This window comes from Serinus canaria, chromosome 14 (genome assembly GCF_022539315.1).
Source record: "Serinus canaria isolate serCan28SL12 chromosome 14, serCan2020, whole genome shotgun sequence".
NCBI lineage: Eukaryota > Metazoa > Chordata > Aves > Passeriformes > Fringillidae > Serinus > Serinus canaria.
Genome location: NC_066328.1, coordinates 8,609,960 through 8,632,751, shown reverse-complemented (window position 1 = coordinate 8,632,751; position 22,792 = coordinate 8,609,960). Strand labels below are relative to the sequence as shown.

Genomic DNA, 22,792 nt, shown 5'->3' with positions numbered 1-22,792 from the left:
TGAACTGTGGAGAAGCTGAAAAGCAGGACCCCAGCTGCCCGTTTTGGCTAGGAGGCAGGCACGGAGCAGTGCCCAGCAGGACCTGCCGCGCTCGCAGGTGCTGACCCTGCGTGTGAAGTGTCGCTTGCACCGTACGCAGGCTCCCAGCGTTTTCTCTTCCCAGTGTTTGTTGAGCTGTTGTCTCCGGCTGTGGCAGATCGGAAGCTGCATCTGGAGAAGGTTTGAACGTATCCAGCCCCTTTCAAAATCCCCCGTTGTCAGAGGGGTGAAAACCCCGGCAGCTCCCTAGTCCCACACCTGGCCGTAAGATGTGTTCGTGGCCAGCCAGCCTGCCGGGAGGGGCTTCCCAGCCCTTGCGGAGACCCAAGCAGGCAGGAATGCCGGTCCGTATGCTTGCTCCCGCCCCGCGCTGTGTCCTGCCCTGTGTCACCTGAGCACGTAGGGCTGCGGCCATGCCTGTGTCCCCTGTGCAAGCCCGCGTTTCCAGCGCCGAGAGTGCCCGGCTGCACAGGCAGCGCTGGGTGCCGGGCTGCGGAGCGGGAGTGTGGGATGGGGGGATGTGGTAGCGTGTGGGGGTGAATGCGTGAGCGATGTGCGCGCGCGTGTGTGTGTGAGAGTGAGCTCTGTGTGTGTGTGTGTGTGTGTGTGTGTGTGTGTGTGTGAGAGTGAGAGTGAGCAGTGTGTGTGTGTGTGTGTGTGTGTGTGTGCCCGCCCGAGCCCTCACCGTGCCCCCTCCCCTGGGAGCCGTGCAGCTCCACGCGGCCAGTGCTCCCCGTCCGTCCGTGCCTCCTGGGTGCCCCAGCCCCGCCGAGCCGAGCCGGGCCGGGCCGTGCGGAGCCGTGCTGTGCCCGAGCGGGGCGGGGCGGTGGGAGGGGGCTGGCCGCGAGGCCGTGGCGCGGCGGAGCGGCGGGCGCAGAGCGCGGCGGACACCGCTCCGCTCCGCTCGGCGCGCACCGGGGCCGGGCGCTCCATGAGCCGCCGCGGGGGCGGTCGGCGCTGCGTTCGCTCCCCGCCGCGGAGCCGCCGCGCCGCCGGAGCCGGGATGTGACTTGCGGAGGGCTGGCGGACAGAGCTGCCCCGCCGCTCTCGGCCGCAGCAGACAGCGGGTGAGCCGGCGGCTGCGCGGCGGGCGGGGGGACAGCGGCTCCGGACCGGCTCCGGACCGACTCTGGACCGGCTCCGGGGGTACGCCCGGGGTAGGGCTGCGGGCCAGGGGACGGAGCGGAGTCGCTCAGCCGGTTCTGCGCCCTGCGCTGCCCTCAGAATTAGCTCGGTGGCCGCCAGCAGACAACAGGCTGGATATAGGAATCCTGGGGGGATTAGATGGGATATAGGGCAGGACGGGGGGCGGGGGGGGGGGGGGGGCTCGGAGCAGGGGGCTGCGCTGCGGGGAGCGGGGCGGAAGGCTGGCGAGGAGGGCAGTGGAGTTCGGAGAAGATGGGGAAGAGGAGCGGAGACAGGCGGGGGAGAAAGAGACGGGAAAAAGAAACCGAAGAGAGAAATGAGCGAAGGGACAAAAGAGCGGAGGTTGAAGCGGGATAGGTATCGTCCGGGAGGAGGAGGCTGCGGGCGGATTAAGGCGAGCCCGGAGCGGAGGCAGCCGCGCACCGGCCGCACGGAGGGGCCGCCTGGCCTCGCACCGCGCTCGTACGCAGGCTGGTTTCAGCCAAGCCCGGCATCGCATTCCCCAGCGGGGCTCAAGGGCAGTGACAGGGATGAGGCCGGGGGGAAGAGCCTTTTGTTGGCCCCTGGGCCGCCACGGTCCGGTCCCGGGACTGGCGGGAGCTCCGGCTGGCTGCGGGTGCGCTGCAGTTTTCCCTCTAGTTAATTGAAGCTCTGTCTCTGTGTTACCTTTCCGCAAAGCCACGCAGAGAGAGGATTTAGCACTTATGTGAACCCTTTGTTTACACCTGCCCTTAATGTTTATCCCAAGGCTAACAGGATTTCCTGCGTGCTGAACCCAAACACCCAGCTTGGTGATCAGCGCTAGTACCGAGTGGCTGTTTAACGGGGATCCCCTTGCTGCTTACCGGCAGGGAATATCAGGGTTGAGGTGTTGTCTCGCTACATCAGGAGAAATCCGGTGACAGATATAGCCATCTGCTAGAAGGCTCTGACATGAATAGAAACAGTCTGAGAATTAGCAAAGAAAACAAAAACGTTGATTACTGTAATTGATTGCTGTCGGTTGTGAATTCAACGCCAGGCACTGTGGTCAGAAGTACCGAGGCACATGTGATACACAGCTTCTGACCAAAGGGAATTCAGCTCCTAGAAAATTAGAAAGAAAATTTCATAGTGTGTTCAGCATCACAAAGTATTTCTAAATGAAAGCAAGACTTTTTCTACATGTCCTTTTTGGAGTGGGGGCTTGCCTTCTGGAACTGCGAGGCTGTAGCAGAGCATGATGTGTATCTGATGCAGGGGCTGTCAAAATCACTGCTGTATTTTTGCCGGCAAAGCACAATTGCACTATTAATTATTATTCTGGAAATACACATGTCTCTTGAGTAGTCTGATCTCAACTTGGCTGTTGCTGCTCTGTTATCAGTCCTGGAGCTCATTCTTCAGTTCTGATCAAAAGCAGCTGGCAGAGATCCTGTGTTGTGATTAATTCCTCACTCACTCGCGTCTCTCCCCAACATTTGTGGCGGGGGTGGATTCTTTTGCAAATTGCACAGTGCACCAGTCTTCTGCCTATGTGGTTACTATTTGTGCTACTATTGCTTATATTTACTAGATTGTGTTTCTTTTCTGCCATTGAATGCATCTCCCTGTGTCAGCTGACTAACACTTGAACTCCAGGTACAGGAGCAGATAATGCATTTAACCATGCATTAGCCTAACCTTAACTCTTTGCATGATTACACATTTATTCTGTATATATATTCTGTAGCAGCATACAGCTGTGTCTTTTTGATCCCTTTGCAAGCTTTGGTCAGAAGACTTTAGCTACAGAAAGCCTCACTGATTTTTAACCGTGACAACTTTTTGATGACAACTGTGAGATTTTCTCTTTCTGCTTAGTTGCTTGTAATTGTAGTTTGTACCCGCTGGGGCAGCTTTGTGTCTGCAATTTCTATAGTGACTCTATGCCAGATAATGTAATGAAGGGACCTCACTCTGTAGAAAACAGTAGGGTTATTACAGCTGTCATTGAGAGCAGATTTTGAGCCAGAAATTGAGTACTGGATTGAAATATTATCTGTCCTGCTAATTGTTCACTGCTTTTGCCTAAAATGTGTAAGGCTTATTGATTAGAATATTGATTGTAAGTGTTCCTGATTGCTCTGGTTTCAGGTACGTTGCCTTAATGGCTTTACCAAAATAAAATTTTGGAGAGGAATCTGGGGAAAAAAAAAAATCTCAAGTTGCTTTTGTTCCCTGTGAACAGCTCATTCCAGTACACAGGGGATGTATCAGTGCCACTGGCTGTATCTGTGCTGGAATGTCTCTGTGGCACTCCTGTGTCACTGGAGTTGGAGGGCAGTGCCAGCCCAATAGAGCGCTATTGTTACTACCGTCAGGTTGCATAACTTTAGTGAGAGCTAATCTAGACATGAAGATGTAAAAATACTCTTCCTCTGCAGTCACTGATTTAACTAACAATCAGCAAGAATGTGCAGTAAAATTTTACTATAAAATCTCAAGAGGCTCAGAACTCTGCCATTCTACTCACTGCACAGGCTTGAGGAAGAAGCTATTTTAATAAAACCCCTATAATGATGTATATCTGGTTTTTGCAAAAACAGCTTTTCTGGGAAAAAAAACAAATCAACTTCGCAGTTTTCCCTTAAAATTATTGAATCTGTAGTTTTAGCTAAAGTTGTGGTATTCACTTGCCAAGCTTGTGTGTTGTAATGCAGTTTTCCCTTGTTATTATAATTGCCTGTGTTCAGTGCTGAGTATCAGCGAGAGGATTTTCTCTTATACAAAGAGGGCTTTTTTTTTTTTTTGGCTGGTACTGTCTCAAGGGCTAGATTGTTAATAATGCCTGTTTTTACCCAGTTAGGCAGAAATTTACAGTAAACAGGTTAGAAACAAACTACTTTGTTGATAGCAGTTAGGAAGAAAAGGCTCCTCCTTTGGAGGCTTCAAGCCCTGCTTGCCAGCTTTGCTCTGGGCAGGATCTAGTGTTTAGTGAGACTCACTGATATTGGGTAGGGAATTATTTCACACCAGGAATAGCTGTGAGCAGTCCTAGAGATTTTCTTGGTCAGTACTGTGGCTGTCTGGGACCATTCTAAGAGGACCACTGATTATGTCCCATCAGCTTTCCAAAAAACACAAAGTAACTTGGGAAAATTCCTCAAGTTGAACACCTCCATATTTTAGAATACCTATTTTGAATTCTGAATATATTTTGTCACAGCTTAATACCCCCTTTCCAAAACTAACCACTTCTTCATGGAGGGGGAAATACTCAGATTCATTAACCCTCCCTTCCCCCTCCCAAACACTTCCAAATAGGAAGAGGAAACAAATGATGGCCTGACAATATGACTGCTTACCCATGCAGCACAATCTCCATGGAAACAGACTGTCCTAGAATAGCTCAATCACATGAGGGTTACATGACATGAATGAAGTAACCAGAAAACATCTTGGAACTGGGGATACTTGCACTTAATTAATTGCCCCCCAGGTCTTTGGAGAGTAGCTAATAAACAAAGCTAGCATTGAAGCAATTTAGTTCATGCTTACCATAATTTGTAAGTGATGGGATAGTGAAAAATTAACATGACCCTCACTGTAGGGATGTTTATTGTTTCCAGTTTGGTGACATTTAGAATGAATTTTGAATAATTTCCCACATTACCTCCTACTTCTTGAAATGGTACCACTGGTTTGGAGCATTGCCTTAGTAGATCCCAGTGGATTTTCCCCTTTTGTGTCAGCAGGCACTGACCATTTCACACTTTTTAGGATGTTTCAAACACTCTAAAGAGGAAATTCACCAGTTGCAGTAGGAATTGAGTGTGCATAAAAGGAATTGGAGAACTATCTTTGGAATGTTTTCTTCTAGTTAATTATATACTAGAAGCGAGGAGATTTATTGAGCTTATATTCAATACAAAAATGAATATATTTCACTGATGATTAGTTTTCTGTCTGTAAAGTCAGTGTTCTTAACATGGGTGTTGCAACAGAGTCATTGAAGAACCTGTTACACAAATCAGATATAAACAAGTGTATATTCTACCAATCCAGCAGAAAGTAAATTACAGATAAATAGAAAAAACAAATCATTACCCATTTCCTGTGTGTCCAAGCCCACATCACATTATTTGTCACAGCTTCCACTTCTGAGATGGAGGTTTGTAATAGGACATGTTGTACCCTGTGTGGGTGAGGCCCATAGGGTTTATTTTGGCATGTTTGCAGCCTTGGTGCCCCTGATAGCAAGCATCATAAGCTTCATCATCTGTCTCCTGATGGAGGCTGGGAATGGCCATTGGTCTGACACAGGGAAACAGTGGTTTGAAGATTCAGAGCCTCAGGATTTAACTTTGGTCATTGCAGGACTGTAAAGCACAAGAACATTCACAGTTCTCAGCTCTAAGAGACACAGGACAGTTGCAGACAGTCTGTGTAAATAGTTCTTGTGTTGGGTATGACTGATTGTGCTCAGTGCAACACTGCACCACTACTTTAAATCATTTTCAACAATCACTAAAGTTTTCATGAAAAGCAGTTGTAATCTATGAGATCTCTTTGGAGAGGTAACCACTTAGGGCTGTTGTATGGCTTACAGAAGAACTGATAGTTCCTCTGCTTTTCACTTTTCACCCCAAACCTCATTGCACCTCATGTCCCATGAGCTGTGTGACTCACCTTGACTAACATCACTGCCCCCTTACGTGGTGCTTTTCTTCCTCGTGCTCATGCAGTACCAGTGGGAGTCAGACATCCCTCACATCAGTGAGGAAAATCCTGCTGGAACCTGCAGCTCTAGCTGCTGGTGAAGGTTAACAGAGTCAGGTTTCATATCTGCTCCTCACAGTGTTTGCTCCAGGCTGCCCATACAGGGCTGTGGCTGAGGCAGGCTGGGAGTTAAAGGTTACATTTTTTAACAATCTGCTTTGCTTAAAAAAAGCAAACACCATAATGTGTATTTTTAAAGCACTTAACTCATGTTCTTCCAAAACCTGAGTTGGGATCTGTCTAGGCTTTTGGTCCTGGTGGTCAAGTGGGATGTGTTGGGTTCCTGGAGTGTTTACCATTGTCCACTCTCTGGATCCAAGAAAGAGATGCTCTGGGTTTTGTTATTTGTTTTCTCTGAATGGCTTTGGGCTGGCCAAGAAGCACAATGAGGCATTCATTTTTGATTAGTTGATTGATGACACTGCATGTGTGCACCATTGTCACAGAAAATGAGATTTTTCTAGACCATCATTCCCATTTCCAAATGCAATCTAATATCTGGGCTTTGGAAGAGGATGAAAGAACTGAATATGATAGCTGCCTATTGACTGAGCATGAAAACAAGATTTTTCTTTTTTTTTTTTAAGAATGTAAAATGTTTATTTTCCTTGGATTACTTTATCCTTTAAAAAGTAATAACTTATAAAGTGGTTTTGACTCTGCCTTTGTTCCAGTGAAAGGAGCAAGGCTGTGGGACAGTCTAATTGTGATATTGCTTACACCTGCATCAGGCCTAATGCAACTTAAACCTGCTTTAAACACCTTGATTTGAATGGGTATTACATTTAAACAGGTAGTGAGTGTCCAAGTATTGCAGATAATGTAATATGTGCAACAGGATACATAATTTTTCCTGGCTGTGTTGCAGGCCATTTGCAGGGTCAGAGTTTGGAAATGTTGTTTTCAATCTGTGCAAACAGAGCAATGAGTCATTTTGCATTCTGAGTACAAGAGGAAAAGCAGCTTTTGGGAGGGCAGTGAAGGGGGCTGGGGGAGGCTGTGCCAGCTGCATATCCAGCGCAGAAACTGTAAACAGGGGCTACTGAAACAAGCTGGGCTTCAGTGCCTGTCAAATCCTCCAAACTCAGCTCTAGCTAAACAAATGCTTTGTTGTCTCAGACAGAAAAATGAAAACCTACCCAGCCATTGGTTTCTTGCTGCTGTTGGTGATCAGCTATGGCTCTTCAGAGAACTCCAGCACGCCCCGAGGCTGCGGGCTGGATCTCCTGCCTCAGTACGTGTACCTGTGTGACCTGGATGCCATCTGGGGCATCGTTCTGGAGGCCGTGGCAGGGGCAGGTGTGCTGACCACGCTGCTGCTGATGCTGATCTTGCTGGTGAGGCTGCCCTTCATCAAGGACAAAGAGAAGAAGAGCCCCCTGGGAATGCACTTCCTCTTTCTCTTCGGGACTCTGGGACTGTTCGGGCTGACGTTCGCTTTCATCATCCAGGAAGATGAGATGGTGTGCTCTACCCGAAGGTTTCTCTGGGGAGTTATCTTTGCTTTGTGCTTCTCCTGCTTGCTAGCCCAGGCCTGGAGACTTCGCAGGCTCGTTCGGCACGGCAAGAGCCCGTCGGGGTGGCACCTGGCCGGGGTGGCCACGTGCCTGATGCTGGTGCAGGTCATCATCGCGACCGAGTGGCTGGTCCTGACCGTGGTCAGAGAGAACAAGCTGGCCTGCAGCTACGAGCCCATGGATTTTGTGATGGCTTCCATTTATGTCATGTTCCTGATGGTGTTTACCATGGGATTTTCGTTTTTCACTCTCTGTGGGAAGTTTAAGAAATGGAAGAAAAACGGAGTATGCCTCATAATAACCCTATTTTTTTCCATTCTGATTTGGGTGGCCTGGATGACTATGTACCTCTTCGGGAATGCTGAGCTCCAGAGAAGAGACAAATGGAGTGATCCCACTCTGGCTATTGCACTGGTGTCCAGTGGCTGGGTGTTTGTTATTTTTCATGCCATCCCAGAGGTCCACTGTACCATCCTTCCATCACAGCAGGAAAACACACCCAATTATTTTGATACTTCACAGCCAAGGATGCGTGAGACCGCTTTTGAGGAAGACATACAGCTTCCTAGGAGCTACATGGAAAATAAAGCCTTTTCAATGGATGAACATAATGCAGGTAAAAATTACCTATAAAGGACTATGTTTTTTGTAGGGTCAAGACAGCTCTCTGTATGAGATGTTTTTCAGGTGTTGAAAATGAAAGTCATGATAAATACAATAATTTTCACTCTACACCTTGTTCCCTTTTACAGTTTTCACAAAGATATCATCTAATAAGAGAGAAAAATAAAAAAATGCAAGCAATACCTAGGTTAAAATTGTCTTCTGCAGGTTGATTTTTCTTTGAAAAACTGAACAATTTCAAATGCAAAGGCAACACCAAAAGAATAAAAAATAATTGTGGAAAAAAATAACCTTTAAATCATTTAAATTACATTTTTATAATTAGCAGTTATCAACATTTAATACAAAATATTTTCCCAAAACCTCAGAAATAAATGAAGTGGTCTATGTTACAAATTGCTCAGCCACTTGAGCAACAAAATAATTATTATTAATTACCTTTCCATTAAAATGGATTAAGTGCCACTTTGTGTCCCTGTGGGGGGAAAAAATGCCAAGTGGCTTACAGACAGTTCAAAGACAGCCTTTGTTCTGAAGGCCTGAACATCTGAGCTGTCACAGAGGCTTCGAGGTTATTCAGCTTCCTTCTTGTAGAACGATGTGTGATCACACATCATTAAAAGTTGCACTGGAAATGTTTTTGAGTGATTGCTGAAAGGACCAGCAACAACTGGGTGCTTCAGAGATCCAAACCCTCGCTGGGGGTTTAAGCCATGTCAGAAATGCCAGGGATGCCTCTGGGAGCAGCAGGGGGAAGCAGGAGCCCCTGGTGCTCTTAGGGGGGTTGTGGTCTGGGGCTGCCCCACATCTGGATAAGGGATTTTGTTACAAGTCACACTGATTTTTTTCACTCTATTTGAGAAGAATACTGGCCTGGTAGCCCAGGCAGGAGTTGCCACATTGCTCTGGCAGCCCCTGAAAGAAGGCTTAGGGCACGTGGTCCAGGCACTTCACCTTCCTCCTCATCTTTATGTGTCTTTGATTTCCTCTGGGTTTGATGTTTCCCTGGGCACTGAGCAGACAGGGAGGAAAACAGCACTTTTGTTTGGCACAGTGTTGGGTCAGGAAGGGATTTTTTCCTCTAAGTTTTTTAGCAGGAACTTTACAGTCTCCTTCTAGTAGGGAAGTTTGTTCTGTGAGCAGATACCATAAGGGCAGTGTAAAACAAAAAAAAATCACATGATAAAAGAATGGTTAGATAAAAGAATCACAATAAAAGAATGGTTGTTATTACTAATGTTCCAAAGCAAGAGGCAGTTGCACTATGGACTGTTAAAACCACCCTTTTTTTTTTTCCTGTGATGTTTTTTTTACTGTCCTCCATCCCCCATTAAATTAATTTCATAGTAAAGTAACTGCAGTGGCTTCAGTGAAGCTATTTCTGGCTAAGGCAGATCTAAGAACAAAATTGGATCTTTCACTCTGTATCATTCCCATTCATGGATGCATTTTTAAAAAAGAACTGGAATCTCCTTTTTGATCTAATCATTCAGTAATTAAGTTTTTTTGTGAAATGGATAGATGTATGATAGCTACAAAATCATTATACTGTCTGTTCTAGTGCAATTTATGTTCTGTTTTAATCTATCTGAATGACAGTACAATACAAAATAGATTTCCTTATCTGATGCCCTTGTTAATGTATACCATAATAAATGCCTGTCATTCCTATTCCCATGGCATATAGGAATTTTTAATACATCAAAACAGATTAAATCTTCCTTTGCAGCAGTTCTTAAGGGACTGGCTTGACACAGTAGGGTTTGGAGACAAAACTTAATAGCATGGTGGAGACTTAAAGTAAATACTTTAATAATAAGGCAATAATAACCAAGGCACTGAATCAGATCCCTGTGCTGGGGTTGTCAGGGGCAAAGCACCTGGAGTCTGTGAGCAATTGGCTCTGCAGGTATGAAGAGAATGTTCTCTCCTTTCACCCATTTAATGAGACTCAGTTTGAGAATTCATCATCAAGAGTTCAGCAATTATCAAAGGGCACTTTCTTCAACTACTTCATACTTAAGAATGATGTTTAAGAATAGAAGATCTAGTGGTTGTAAAGTTTGGAAGACATAAGCAGAAAACAGTTCCCTGACTGTAATACTTGTTTCAGTAAATAGTTAGCTTTAAGTAGAAAACATGCCTGGACAAACATATTTTCCCTGAATTCTTGTTATTTCCACTAATACTTGTAAAAAACAATTTCATAACTTTGCTCCTTTTTAAGATTTTAAGCAGCATTTTAACAATCTGAACAGTGTTTAGGTTCAAACAAGGAGATGTCCTCCTCAATTCCTTCTTTCTTAGCAAAAATGTACTTTCAAGTTATGCATTGCCACAAGAGCTGCTCTATGCCAGGAACAGCATTAAGCATTAATAAAGCAAACCTATTTTAAAGTCACTAACTTAAACATCATTTAAACAGCATACTAATCTGGGATTTTAGTATTTATATGATAGGTTGAAATATCTCTTGAGAAGAGTTATTTTCCTAGGTGTGCCTTCTAAACTTATATTAAAGTATTTAGAAGCCTGGACAAAGAGCAGTGGACTGAGTCCTCAGTGCTCTCTGGAAGTGCAGTGAACACTAGCAGGGCAAGCTCTGTAGGCAGAGAGAATTTGCCTTAAACAAGAGAAATCTGGATGTGAAATGTACAATGCAACAGCTGTCAGGAAACCCAAGCCCAAGCAGCTCTGGTATTATTAAATTTCATTTAATAACTTCTGGTACTACCAGTCACCGTCACAGCCAATGCCTAAAAGCAAAGTGAACAAAATTTCAAATGTGTTACAAAGAGGCTTTGACAAATATCAAATATCCTCAGTACTGCTTGTTTTTTACCTATACATGCCCTATGCAAGTGGATTTATTTAATAGTAATGTAAAAAGTACAATGAAAAATGTTAAAGCTGGTGTGAGAAAAAAAATCCAAAATAAGGATTTTGTTTACAAGCTTTGTCACAGATTCTCACATCAAAAAAAAGTGTAGCTGTTTGCAATAACAGGGGAAGAAAATTCAGCAATATGAAATTGAATTTACTGGCTCTTTAAGATAGCTTTGAAATGACTGTGTATATTTTGTGTAAATATTGTGTATAAATATTTTAATGATGGTGTGCATGATAAAGATTTTTGTGTCTGTGTGTAATAGCAAATACCAGTGCAATCATGTGTGTTTATCACACAAGAAGTAGTCAAATAGCAAAAAAAATGTTACTGACCTTGAGATGGATAAATATCTAACAGAAAATACTTTGTTCCAGTTTAGGCATTTTCATAATTTTTTCTTCCAGTGTTCTGCAAAAATATGTCATTTCCAAATAGAGAGCAAGTGAGGGTCTATATGTATCTGAAGTCAACAGCTGAGCATTTGCAGGGTGGAATTTCTAAATTTCCATGCTAAATCAGTACTGATCTTCATCTTGGTGCACAACTCCCGAAGAGAGGAGTAGCAGTGGAGAGAGGACAGCATATGGCAGTAGGATCCATTTAAATCTTCTTCTACACAGAGCAGCTACATTGGAGATAAATCCTGGCTTCATTAAAGTCTGGGCTGAAAGTCTCATAAACTTCAGCTCATTCATGATTTCAGCCAGAGACTGTAGAATTGTAATTTGAATGAAATCTAAGAGAAGTTCTTGCCTCAGGTGCCTGAACTGTTTAGCAGCTGACAGATGAGTTTTGCCCATTGTGTGATAAATAAGCTTTGTTCCCTGGCCACATCTGAGGTCATTATTTACCCTCAAAATTAAAGAGGGAGTTTGTATGTGCCAATCCCCATCCCCAGCCTGCTCTAGAGAGAGCAGCATATCCCTCATTGTGCATATCTCACTCAGAATTTACATCTTGAACCCAAACTTGCACTAAAATTAATGGGGAGACTGTTTTATTCCTGGTATAAACATCCAAAAGGACACTCAGTGTCTTCTCTTTGGCTTCAGTGATTTGCCATGTTTAAGCTATCTGAAAGCAATATTTACTCCATCTTTCTAGTTTCTCAGAGTAAATATAATCTGAAACATCTGGAAAATCCTTATTTGCTAGTCATGCTGAAGTAATGCTCAGGGGGTTGTGAGCATTGCTTACTGGCTTGAGCAAGGCTTTGGATCCCTGTCCACTGAGTTTGATAGGAGCAAAATGTAGCACATTTCACTTAACCCCACAGTATCCAGACCAACACAGGGAGCACTTTGCAAAATGCATTGTGCAAGATAAATCACAGGTTTGGTGACTAAAGACACCAAACTCCCACTGAAATGAGATTTTAAGCAAGCTTCAACAATTTGGTTCCTTTTCCCCCTCCCTAGCAAACAATTCATTTAATGTCAATCCGATTCTTCTGAGATCTGTTCCCAACCTGTAAGGGAAACAGCTGTTCAAAAGCAACCTGGAAGTTAAAATCAGTGGCAAAGTTGCCAAGAACTGAACTGGAAGGAAGAGGCTCTGTGATTGCACAGCTTTAATTGTGTTCTAAGAGTGATCTCTCTCTCCAAACGCAGCGCTGAGGACGGCGGGATTTCGGAACGGCAGTTTGGGCAGCCGGCCCAGCGCTCCTTTTAGAAGCAATGTTTATCAGCCAACTGAGATGGCAGTTGTGCTAAATGGTGGGACTGTAAGTATCAAAATGTGATGGTTTAAGAAATCTTTGAAATGCACTGATATATACAAACAGTACTAATTGAAAAACCTGCTTTAGCTTATTCCCAGCAGGGGGAAAGCTATAAATGAAAATTTAAGGCAGCAAGTATGCATGTAATGCTTCCCTTCCCTCTAGAACATATGTAGTTAACAAGTGTTTTGCATTTGCTTACTTGCAGTGCAGCTTCAGTGAACCAAGTTTTTTTGTAAGACAACATATTCAATGGCCTTTTCAAATTAGATTTGTGTTAAGGTATTTAACATAACTATTAAGTGACACCATTTCTAACCTGATTTTTTTCAAGATGGTGTGAGTCACACAAATGTTTTCAGGCAGTATGTTACTTTAAATAATTGTTGCAGATAATGGTTGTCTCTCACATATATTCCATTTACTTGTAAGATACGTGTAATTCTTTGTAACTTACAGATTTGTACATATTTTGAAAAGGGATTCATAAAAGAGGATTATAGAATATTTTCATGTTAATAGCATCAATTTTTCTTCCTTGTGCAATGGTTTGGCATATCTTTGATAGACCTGTATTTTTGCAGCCTGGTTGTTGTAAGATTGGTTTAGTGATGCCAAACTGACTTTACAAATGTTTTTCACATTATGTCTAGTTTTCACTTAAAACATTTCATATGCAGGCATACTGTTGAAAAATTTTCATCCCCACATTTTTCATGCATATCTACATGCTTCTTAGAAATCTACTCATGAGCCAGTTTGTACTCATGTGAGTTGGGTTTTCTTTCTTTTGAATCATGAGCTGATTCCATAACTCAACCTCTAAAAAACCAGTTTAAAATGAACTGATTGCAGGTCTGGTTTTGTTTTTAACTAAGTAAAGTTTTGGCTGATTTTAGTGGACAAGAGGGACTAGATACAAGAATTCTCCTCCGTGGGTAAGACTGTGTGAAACATGTCAACTTGAGTAAAATGAAAAGGCTTGGCTTTGCTGTCAGTAATGGATTGCATCCTACTGATGCTTTAATTTATCTCTGCCTGTTTTCTAATATGAGAATGTGCAGCTCAGGGAGAAGGCAGTTAAAGGATGAGGCGCTTGAGAATTTGGGTTTTTTGTTTGTTTTGCTGTGTTCTGAGTTGGATACAAAGCTGATGTGTATATATAGTCATGGTTTTACAGAGAGATAAATGCACTGTCTGGGTGGAAGATGAGTTTCTTTGTATCACTTTGCTCTAGAACTGCCATCTGGAAAGCTGTCCTGTACGTGTAGTGTGCTAACACTGATTTTTGAACAGTCTAGATCTCTCAGTTACGGGTTTATTATCCTTATTTCCAGATACCAACTGCTCCGCCAAGTTACACTGGACGACACCTCTGGTGAAAGGCTGTAGGCTGTAGAGAATAAGAATCCTTGTTGCAGATGTTGTTCCCTGGCAGTGTGTCTTTGAGGGAAGGAGTCCGTAACAGTACCAGAACAAAGCAACAAAACATCCAGGATCTTTATAAATCCTACAGAGGATTTTGCCTAAATGTCAACACCATTGAATGGAGAATTGCAGAAACAAAACTGAAGCCAATCTAATTTAAAACAGAAGTAGGCACACCTTAAATTGGCAGAGGAGATATTGTATTCTGAAGTGTAAGATAATCTCTTGTCTGTAACTTGTGTGCCAGGCAAGCCTGGTTTTGGTGGTTGCCAGTTGCTTGCAAAATCCCTTCCTCTCACCTAAACTTAATTCATGTTGCCACAAGAGATTGCCACTACAGCGCGAAAACACGCGGGATTTCTTTCCATTTTTCTCCTTTCCTGTCATGTCCAACGTCATGAGAAGTCCCCTGTTCGCTCTCTCCCCGGCTGTGCTGTGCAGACACGCGGCACCGTGTGTAGTCAGATACGGTCCCACGGTGGCAGCTCGGGCTCTGTGGCTCTGCAGGCTCTGCCCCGCTCTCTCAGGAGCTCTGCTCTCAGGAGCCCCGCTCTGTGTCAGGAGCTCCGCTCTCTGTCAGGAGCTCTGCTCTCAGGAGCCCCGCTCTGTCAGGAGCCACTCTCTGTCAGGAGCTCTGGTCTCAGGAGCCCCGCTCTGTGTCAGGAGCTCCGCTCTCTGTCAGGAGCCCTGCTCTCTCAGGAGCTCTGCTCTCAGGAGCTGGCCTGGAGCAGTTCGGGAGCTCTGTGCATGTTCCGTGCGCCTTGAGGAGCTTCCCGGGGCAGAGGGAGAAGCGCGGCTCCGGCTCGGGCAGCTCTCCCCGGCCCGAGGGATGGATTGGGTGCCAGCAGCCCCAGGCCGGGTGTGAGCAGAGCCCAGAGGCGAAGCCGTTCCTGGCAGGGATGTTTTGGCCGGGGCTGGGCTCGGGCAGGAGCCGGGGCGGGGAGAGCCCCGAGCCCCGTTGGTACGCGCGGCCCGCTCCCCTCGACCGCAGCTGTTCGTGCATTGACATGTGGTTGTGCGTTTTAGTGCCTAGAGAGTAGAATCTCTGTGCTGGAGGTGGTTTGGTGTTGTTTTTGTTTATTTAAGGTGGTTTCTTCCCTAGTCCTCCCCTCCCCATCCATTTTCTTGAGTTGATATAAGGCAGAGTTTTCAAAGCTTTTCATCTTTGTTTTCTCCAGGTTATTTAAGCGGTTCCCATTGCCCATTTGTTGTGCCATGGTTTTTCATTATGTTCGAGCAATCATTCCTTTCTTTAACATTTAATACATATCGGACACTGAAAACATCACTGTATCCTCACTGTTTGGCCAATGTTAATCTTAGCTTTCCTCAATACTAAAAGTTAATTGTTTTTACTTGAAGGCATAGGAAACATATAACAATTAAACTTTGCATATGCTGTAATAAAAATATATATTTTCAAACTAAAAAAAAAAAGTACAAATAACTGAATAGCTTAGTAGCTTCACAGAGAGAAGTTACTTGTTGTATACTGCAGAAGAAAGACAAGCTTTTTATTTTTCAAGAGTCTTCCTGATTCCTCATGTACCTCCATTTCTACTGAATTAGGAGCCTAGTCCTGCAGCCCTGTACTCCCATAGGAATAGGGACACCAGTAGGTCTACACAGGGTACAGAGGCTGCAAGACCAGCCCCTAAGTGTTGCACACAGATATATGTATATATATATATGGAAAAATATCTATTGCCATTCTTGCCATGATCATCTTATGGGGTTTTATTTCAAAGCCCTTCTCCTCCAGAAGCAATGTTTTTCTGTCATGCATGAGTGAAGGAGTATGTCAGCTCCCCCCTGCCCTCCCTCCTCGAGGCAAAGGAAGCATGTGCTTGTTTTAGGGATCCTTTATTTCATTTTGTATGTAACTAGATGGCCTTAGAAACCAAGTAGGGTAGGGGTGGATATTGCATGCTATCCCGTGACTTAGAAATACATTTTGCTTGTTATGAGCAGAGCTTTGATCAAATAATATATTATGTAAGATAACGATAGCCATCCAGAAGACACATAATTTGGAACAATAAAAAAACTATTACCATCACTTGCCTGCAGAATTTTGCTTTTCAAAACCAGTTAGAAAAAAAACATCCTTCATAAAACTCTTAGCATAAAAACATATAAGATGACCATGGCATAAATGGTAGGACAGGTTTCTTTTAAAGAGTTTATCATGCTACAACCAAGACTTATGAATTATAATACACTTTTTACAGACCTTTGACAAAAACTACACAAGACATAGCTATCTTAAGAAACTTTCTTTTTCTAGATGTGACTGAATTGATAAATAGAGTTCCCAATCCCGCTTCTGATGAAGTTGTTTGGGATTTCAGGGCTTATGCAAAGATATGGCCAGACCTTACAAACTGCAGTTCACATGACGAGTCTCACTGGGTTAGTCATGTGGACTATTCACTGAATTAAAAATTAGCAGGATTGGGTTTAATGTGTGGTGGTGAAAGTGTGGCAGTAGATTTAGGAGGGTCTTTATTTCCCAACTTTTTAAAATTAGTGATGATCAACTTTTTTTTTTGTAAGTCACTAGCCTGTGATGTAAAATGCCCCAAAATAAAACTGTAATTGAAGAAAGGCACCTTTATGTTAACTTATATTTTTGTTACAATATTTACTTTTGCCTTTTTTGAAAGTTTTCTAGAATGTAGAGCATCTGTGAACAACATGAATAAGTAACTAAGCACAAGCCTTTCGCAGTTCTCCTGATTATAATTAGCTTTTATACTATAAAAGCTACTATGTTGTCCCTTGATGGTTATGTGCTTATGGTGTTTCCATGCAGAAAAATGAAATAAAAAAGCATCTGACAAAAGCATCTATTAGCAAAAGAAGATTTTAAATGACCAGCTTTTGATCAATGGCAGGAAAAGAGTTCAATGTCCTACAGATACTGTCCAGCTTTCAGATGGGTTGAGGGTGTTTGACACTTGCCAGAAAATATGTAGCATCTTCAGAAGAACACTCTCAATACATCCAGCTGCTTCTAGAAACAAGGTACATGAGATATTTTAGACTTAGCTGTTTCTGCTTTTCTGCCTGTTTAGAATACACAGGCATCTTGCTTGGCTTTGTCTGAGCTCGATGCCTTGGGTCTAACCAAAGGCCATACAAAAGGGAGCATTGTAGCTTTTATAATAAAACAATTGGATTATTCTACCAACTTACAGGATTACAAAGCAGGTGCTTTTTATTAATTGATGAGAGCTAAAGCTCACTTTTGATAGATAATATATATTTATTAAATGTATTAACGTGTGTTTTATAACGTACCCTTTTTCCTGCTGATTGTTGCATACTGGTATCTTATTAAGTACATCTTCAAAGGGTTTTCAAGACAATCAATGTGTACCACGATGACTGTACATAAATATACAAAACTACAAAGGTTGTAAAGCATGGGCAAATGTTTTATTTTCAAAATGCTGTTCTTAACGAGAATAAAGGCTTTACTATTTACTTACAATGTTTGTGTCCTCTTGGTTTTAAAATCCACACAGATTTTTTCCATTGCAGTGAGCACTGCTACAGACAGAATTGCTCCTTGGTGCAGTTCCTCAATGTAAGCAAAGTTAAACTGAAGGAAAGGGCTCCTAAAGCACATTCCTCCACCTTTGGCCACATTCCCACACTTACCCTTGGCTCTGGCACCTATCAAACCCAGGGTGAGCCAGTCAAGGAGCTCAGCAGCCAAACTCTTAGCACAAAAGGGATACTTTTCCCCCTGTTGGCTCAGCAGTTTCCTGTTCTGGTTCAATTGCTTGTGAAAAGGAAAGGACAGAAGAATTCAGCTGGGTTTGAAGAGTGCAGAATGAGAGTTTTTTTCTTCAAATGGTTTGATTTTCCAGAGCTGGTGTAAGAACCATCATCACCAACCAGGAGAAAACCCAAGGGGTGGGTACTGGTGTAACAGTGAAGACAAAGTCTGTGCAACTGAAGGAAGAAATCCATGTGGACCCACAGCAAGTGCTGGAGACCACCCATGTTTTATTAGGTGTTCAGTCAAAACAACTACACCTTTGACTTGCATGGAATTATTTGTAGTTTTACTGCTATCTTCTCTAATTGTGAAATTAAAAAGGCATAAATAGGACTGTTCTTGACAGGACTAAGTTAAAAAAATAATAAAGATTCCTTAGCAAGGGGCCCAATCTGATTTTACTGTGCTTGGACCTGATAAAAGTAAGTAGCCTGCATAAGATTGCTGAAAATGCTGACACTGTGATCTTAATTCTACACTTTCCCAGCACATGTGCTAAGTGGTAACAAAAGGGCCTTTGACTTTTCTCCCCTGCAGAAATGCAGAGCACCCCCAGCTCTCATTGCCTTCCACTGGAATTGCAGGGGCACAGCATTTCTGCAAATTAGACCATTCTGAGCAGCTTGGGTTTGTGTAAATTGTCATAGCTCTGCAGGAGTCAGAGAGCTCCAATTTATGATAAATGAAGATTTAACACTTGCCTCCATATGGATAAAACCCCATTTAATTTCATCCAGAGTTTTGTTCCTGTCAGAAAAGGGTTGAAGTGAGCATTCAGGAACACAAGATAAATACAGATTCAACATTTTTGGCTAGATGTGCACCATTCCATCTGTTTTAACAGGACTGTGCTCTCTTAGACTAAGACTGAATTTTGTCTTGGCATGCTGGGTCCTTACATAACCTGCCTTTGATTTACAATGCCTCACATGTAAAACTTTAATGCTAAAAGGGTTTCTAAATCAGTATCACAAAGTCCATGAGCTCTGTGCTTTGCTATTTTAGTGACGAAACTAAAATTGAGATGTTGAATGATTTTGTGTGCGTTAGTCCAGCTCTTCTGATTTGCTTCCCACTGCAACCAATCAAAAAGAAAAAAATAATAAATTAACAGGCACAAAAACAGAAAAGAAACCATCCATACTTCCACAGAAAATACTCTATTGTTCCATAAATAAATAAAAATGCCCTGCTAGACCCAAAATGTGTATTTCTTCTTTGCATGGTATTTTTTCATGTTTTGACACAGCTTCAGCACTCAGACACTTGCACACAGTTCTTTGTGCAGCTGTGGGAGTTGTGCATGTGTAGCTGAGGGCAGAGCTGTTTGCTAGTAAGAAGTCACTGGATTGCTAAAAAAAAAAATTGAAAGCAGCTCTTTGAGGTTTTTGCTTTGAAGGATTTTTCAATTAAAAGTCAGTGATGAAGTCATACAGTTCACCTAGCATATAAATATATTTTTGTCACTTAGGACAACAAGCAAGGTCAATAAAGAATAGTTTCTCTGTGTCTCAGTGGAAAGAAGAATGCAATCCATGTGATTGCAAAGGGTCTGCCAAATGGGAAAAATCAGTCAAACAAAGAGCACAGGATTGCTTGCTGGAGTAAACAATTCTAAATGAACAAAAGCTCTACATAAAAGTAAAATGTCCCACCCCCTGGTGAAAGCTGTTTTCAAAGCTCTGTATTCTTTCAGAATGTTGTAATACAGATTATCCTAATGTTTTTCTTCTGCTGATACAACAGTCTGGTTCCTCATTCTACTTGTGTGATTTCAGCCACCTTATTCTGGTTTTAATACTTTGAAATTTTACAAACTGCCTTTCAACTTAAAAAAAATTTGCTTTTATATTTCCTACATTTCAGAAGACATGTCTGTACCTTTTACATCAAGCAAGTTTGTTGGGAGATTTATATATAAAAGCTATGCTAGAGGTAAAGAAAGCCAAATAAGCCCCAAAAAATCCCCTTTTGAACATACAGTTTCAGGAGAGCTTAGTTACCCTTCCAAGGCATGCAACTGAAAACCAGCAGACAAAATCCTCTGGGTACATACCAGGAATGCTGGGCTGCAGCAGGCCCATGTGCTAATTTAAGGTGCTCAGTGTGCTCCCAACCTGGAGCATGTCAGCTCATAGAAAGCATCCAGGAAAAGTGCTGCATGAGAAGGGACACAGCAATCCCTTAGAAACCCAAAATGAGACTGCAGCAGCAGCAGGAGAGGCCCTGTTTTACAATGGTCAAGGCAATACCCAGTGCCTTGATGGCACAAGACCTTTCTGGATTTTAGGGTTCTGTTTGTACAGTTAAGGAGAAAAGTTGAGAGTGGATTTAATATCCCATATGACTATGAATGTCCTGGATACAAAATAATTTCTATTGCATTGAATTTTAGCTAATATTCCTTGATGTGATGAGGCTGAAATTTGCAAATATTTAATAAAAATTGCAATGTTCAGAAACCTCAGGGCTCACACACTTCCACATTAAAATGAGCAGGTGTTTCAGGGATCTGCTAGCAGTGCTTTTAGTCAATAGTGTCCTTGTCTTATCATAACCTGTGTTACTTAAGCATAACCATTTCCAATCACATCACACCAAGCAGGAAGCACAAGCTGTCAGCATAAGTCTGGATTTCAGGCAGTTATTTAAATAGTTTTTGACATAGGCTTGCTTCCTATGCAGATAGAAAAGTAAGATGTCCTCAGGATTCAGATAAGCTGGGAAGTTGGAGAAAGAAGCTGCCTGGCAATGTTTTTTCCCTAGAAATTTCCATTGGAGAAGTGTATTTTTCAGGCTGTGACACCTCAAACTGAACTAGGTCACTTAAAATATTTTGAAATGCCTAAGGAAGATGTTTGGAACAACTTACAGCACCTGATAATCTTTCAGACAACGCAATGAACAGAGTAAATGTCAACATCAACAACCTGGCTTACAACTGCACCATTCCTCATGCTGAATTTTAGCCATTTCAGTCCTAGAAGTCCTATCATTCTTTCAACAGAGTGAGAAACCCATTTCAGTTTCCAGTGCACTTTAAGAAGTGTGAAAATCTGAGCCTGAGCAGCCCTGTTCCCATTCCATCCCTGCAGTCACCGTGTGCAGTTCTGCAGGGCCAGCTCCCCGCTCTGTGGCAATCCCAGCTCTGGTTCTGCTGCACTGGAAACCATTCCCTGTGCTCTGTGAGAGCTCCTGCACGCTGGGGAAAGGCACAGGGACAGAAGTGGCCAGAACAAAGTGCCCCAGGATGCCACTTACACAGCAGGGCTTGCAACTGTGCACTGCTGCCAGTCTGGGGGCAATGCCAAGAAAGCTGTTCTCACTGAAAGCTGGATGCAGGAAAATTACAAACACTTCCAATCCCATGATGTTTGTGTGACTGAATGAATGAAATTTATCTACAGAGAATGCCTAATTTAAGGAGGCACAATATTAGAATTCAATAACACAATCATGCTCAGTGGCAGCATGATCAGTATTTTGAATGCTTTTAGAACATCAGCTCCTGTTTGAAGTCCTGAGACACAGAGGAACTGAGGCCCTTAAGTGCTGTAACAGTGTAAGTTAAGAAACAATGAAATCTCACATCTCAATTCTTCTAGTACTGGTATCTCTACCTGAATAGGTCATATGCTTTCTCCTACCAGAACAGTTTAATTTTTTAGCACTATGTTTCAGTCTCTTTACTGTATTTTTCAGACATTTTCCCTCCTTAATCTTATGTTTTCAGAGTGAGAAAACCTGATTAAAGTATGCTTTAGTCACATGCACATTCTAAATCATAGGACACTACAGCCACCACTGCAATAATAAGCACCAGTGGGTGATAAATTTCTTAGGAGGTGAGCTGGGGGTGTTCTTGAGGAGCACAACTGTTATCTGCTATTTCAGACCTGCTACTCCCACTACAATCAAGTCATCTACTACTTGGTCTGCCATGTTCCTTGGGAATGCAGCTCACTTGTCTGTGCTGCAATGCTGAGGCACAGATGATGGCTAAAGGAAGCACTGGAATGTATCTGGGAAGGAAAAATTCAAAAATCTGCAAAACTTGGAGCTTTTGTCCTATTTAAGCAATAAGTTCAAATATTCTTATCATCTAAGCTGGATGGCAGATATCATTTTCCCTCATCTTAAGGTACAGGACTGATTCTTTGGTTTGACACTTGTGAATAAACTATGACCTACTTTTGTGCACTACTGGATAACACAACTGTCTTGTGGCAGTAGCTTAGGAAAGGTTTATGCTCCCACACTCTATAAAGAGTGCACTTCTTCAGAGAACTCTAAGAACTACATTCAGTAATTTAAACAGCTGAAAACAGTAATGAAAAATACTACAGACTCAGACTATAAGAAGATGAAAATCCATTAAAGAAAATCTATTGGAATAACCTATTAGCAGGGGCTTAGAGTAAAATATATATATAGAAAGGAGTTTCACCCTAGCCTCCCAATGAAATGCCAAAGAAGCCTGAACATGAAATTGGAGCCACCAGCAATCTTGCTGAAATAAGACCTGACTTTTAAAGAGAAAGTTTTTTTATAAAGTGTTTATAATTTTAGCCTCTTACTATTGGAAGTCTGCCTGTATACAATTATTATTGAAACCTTTCACTCCAGGAAATGTTCAGTCACTAGTAATAGGGAAATGATCTACTGAATACAGATATATTAACCAAACAAATGCTAAAATGGAAATTATTCCTACCCATAGACACTCCTGTAAGTCATGAATCTGAAATGGAACTGTCAGAGGATCACTCAGCAGAAGAGGCTTCTGCAAAATGGATTTTTAAAAACCTAATTCTCCAAATCAAGTGCAGAGTTTGTCAAATGAAAAACTTGCTTTCATGAATGTAGAGGACAAAAAGTTTCAGGGTACTTTTGAATTC

At 42.7% G+C, this 22,792-nt stretch overlaps 2 protein-coding genes across 2 annotated transcripts in view; one reads left to right on the top strand and one right to left on the bottom strand.

Annotated features, from left to right (window-relative positions):
- The first annotated feature begins 994 nt into the window (after positions 1 to 994).
- GPRC5B (G protein-coupled receptor class C group 5 member B) lies at positions 995 to 17,600 on the top strand. Its single transcript, XM_050980227.1, has 4 exons — positions 995 to 1,106; positions 7,045 to 8,058; positions 12,567 to 12,679; positions 14,014 to 17,600. The coding sequence occupies exons 2-4, from the start codon at positions 7,053 to 7,055 to the stop codon at positions 14,056 to 14,058; spliced, it is 1,164 nt and encodes a 387-aa protein (XP_050836184.1). The 5' UTR covers positions 995 to 1,106; positions 7,045 to 7,052; the 3' UTR covers positions 14,059 to 17,600.
- Positions 17,601 to 17,705: 105 nt separating this feature from the next.
- The window catches only part of IQCK (IQ motif containing K), a 36,670-nt gene continuing 31,583 nt past the window's right edge, over positions 17,706 to 22,792 (bottom strand). The window contains exon 8 of the mRNA XM_050980283.1: positions 17,706 to 18,969. Within this exon, the coding sequence (XP_050836240.1) occupies positions 18,941 to 18,969 (29 nt within the window). The 3' untranslated portion in view covers positions 17,706 to 18,940. The remainder of the gene's footprint in view (positions 18,970 to 22,792) is intronic.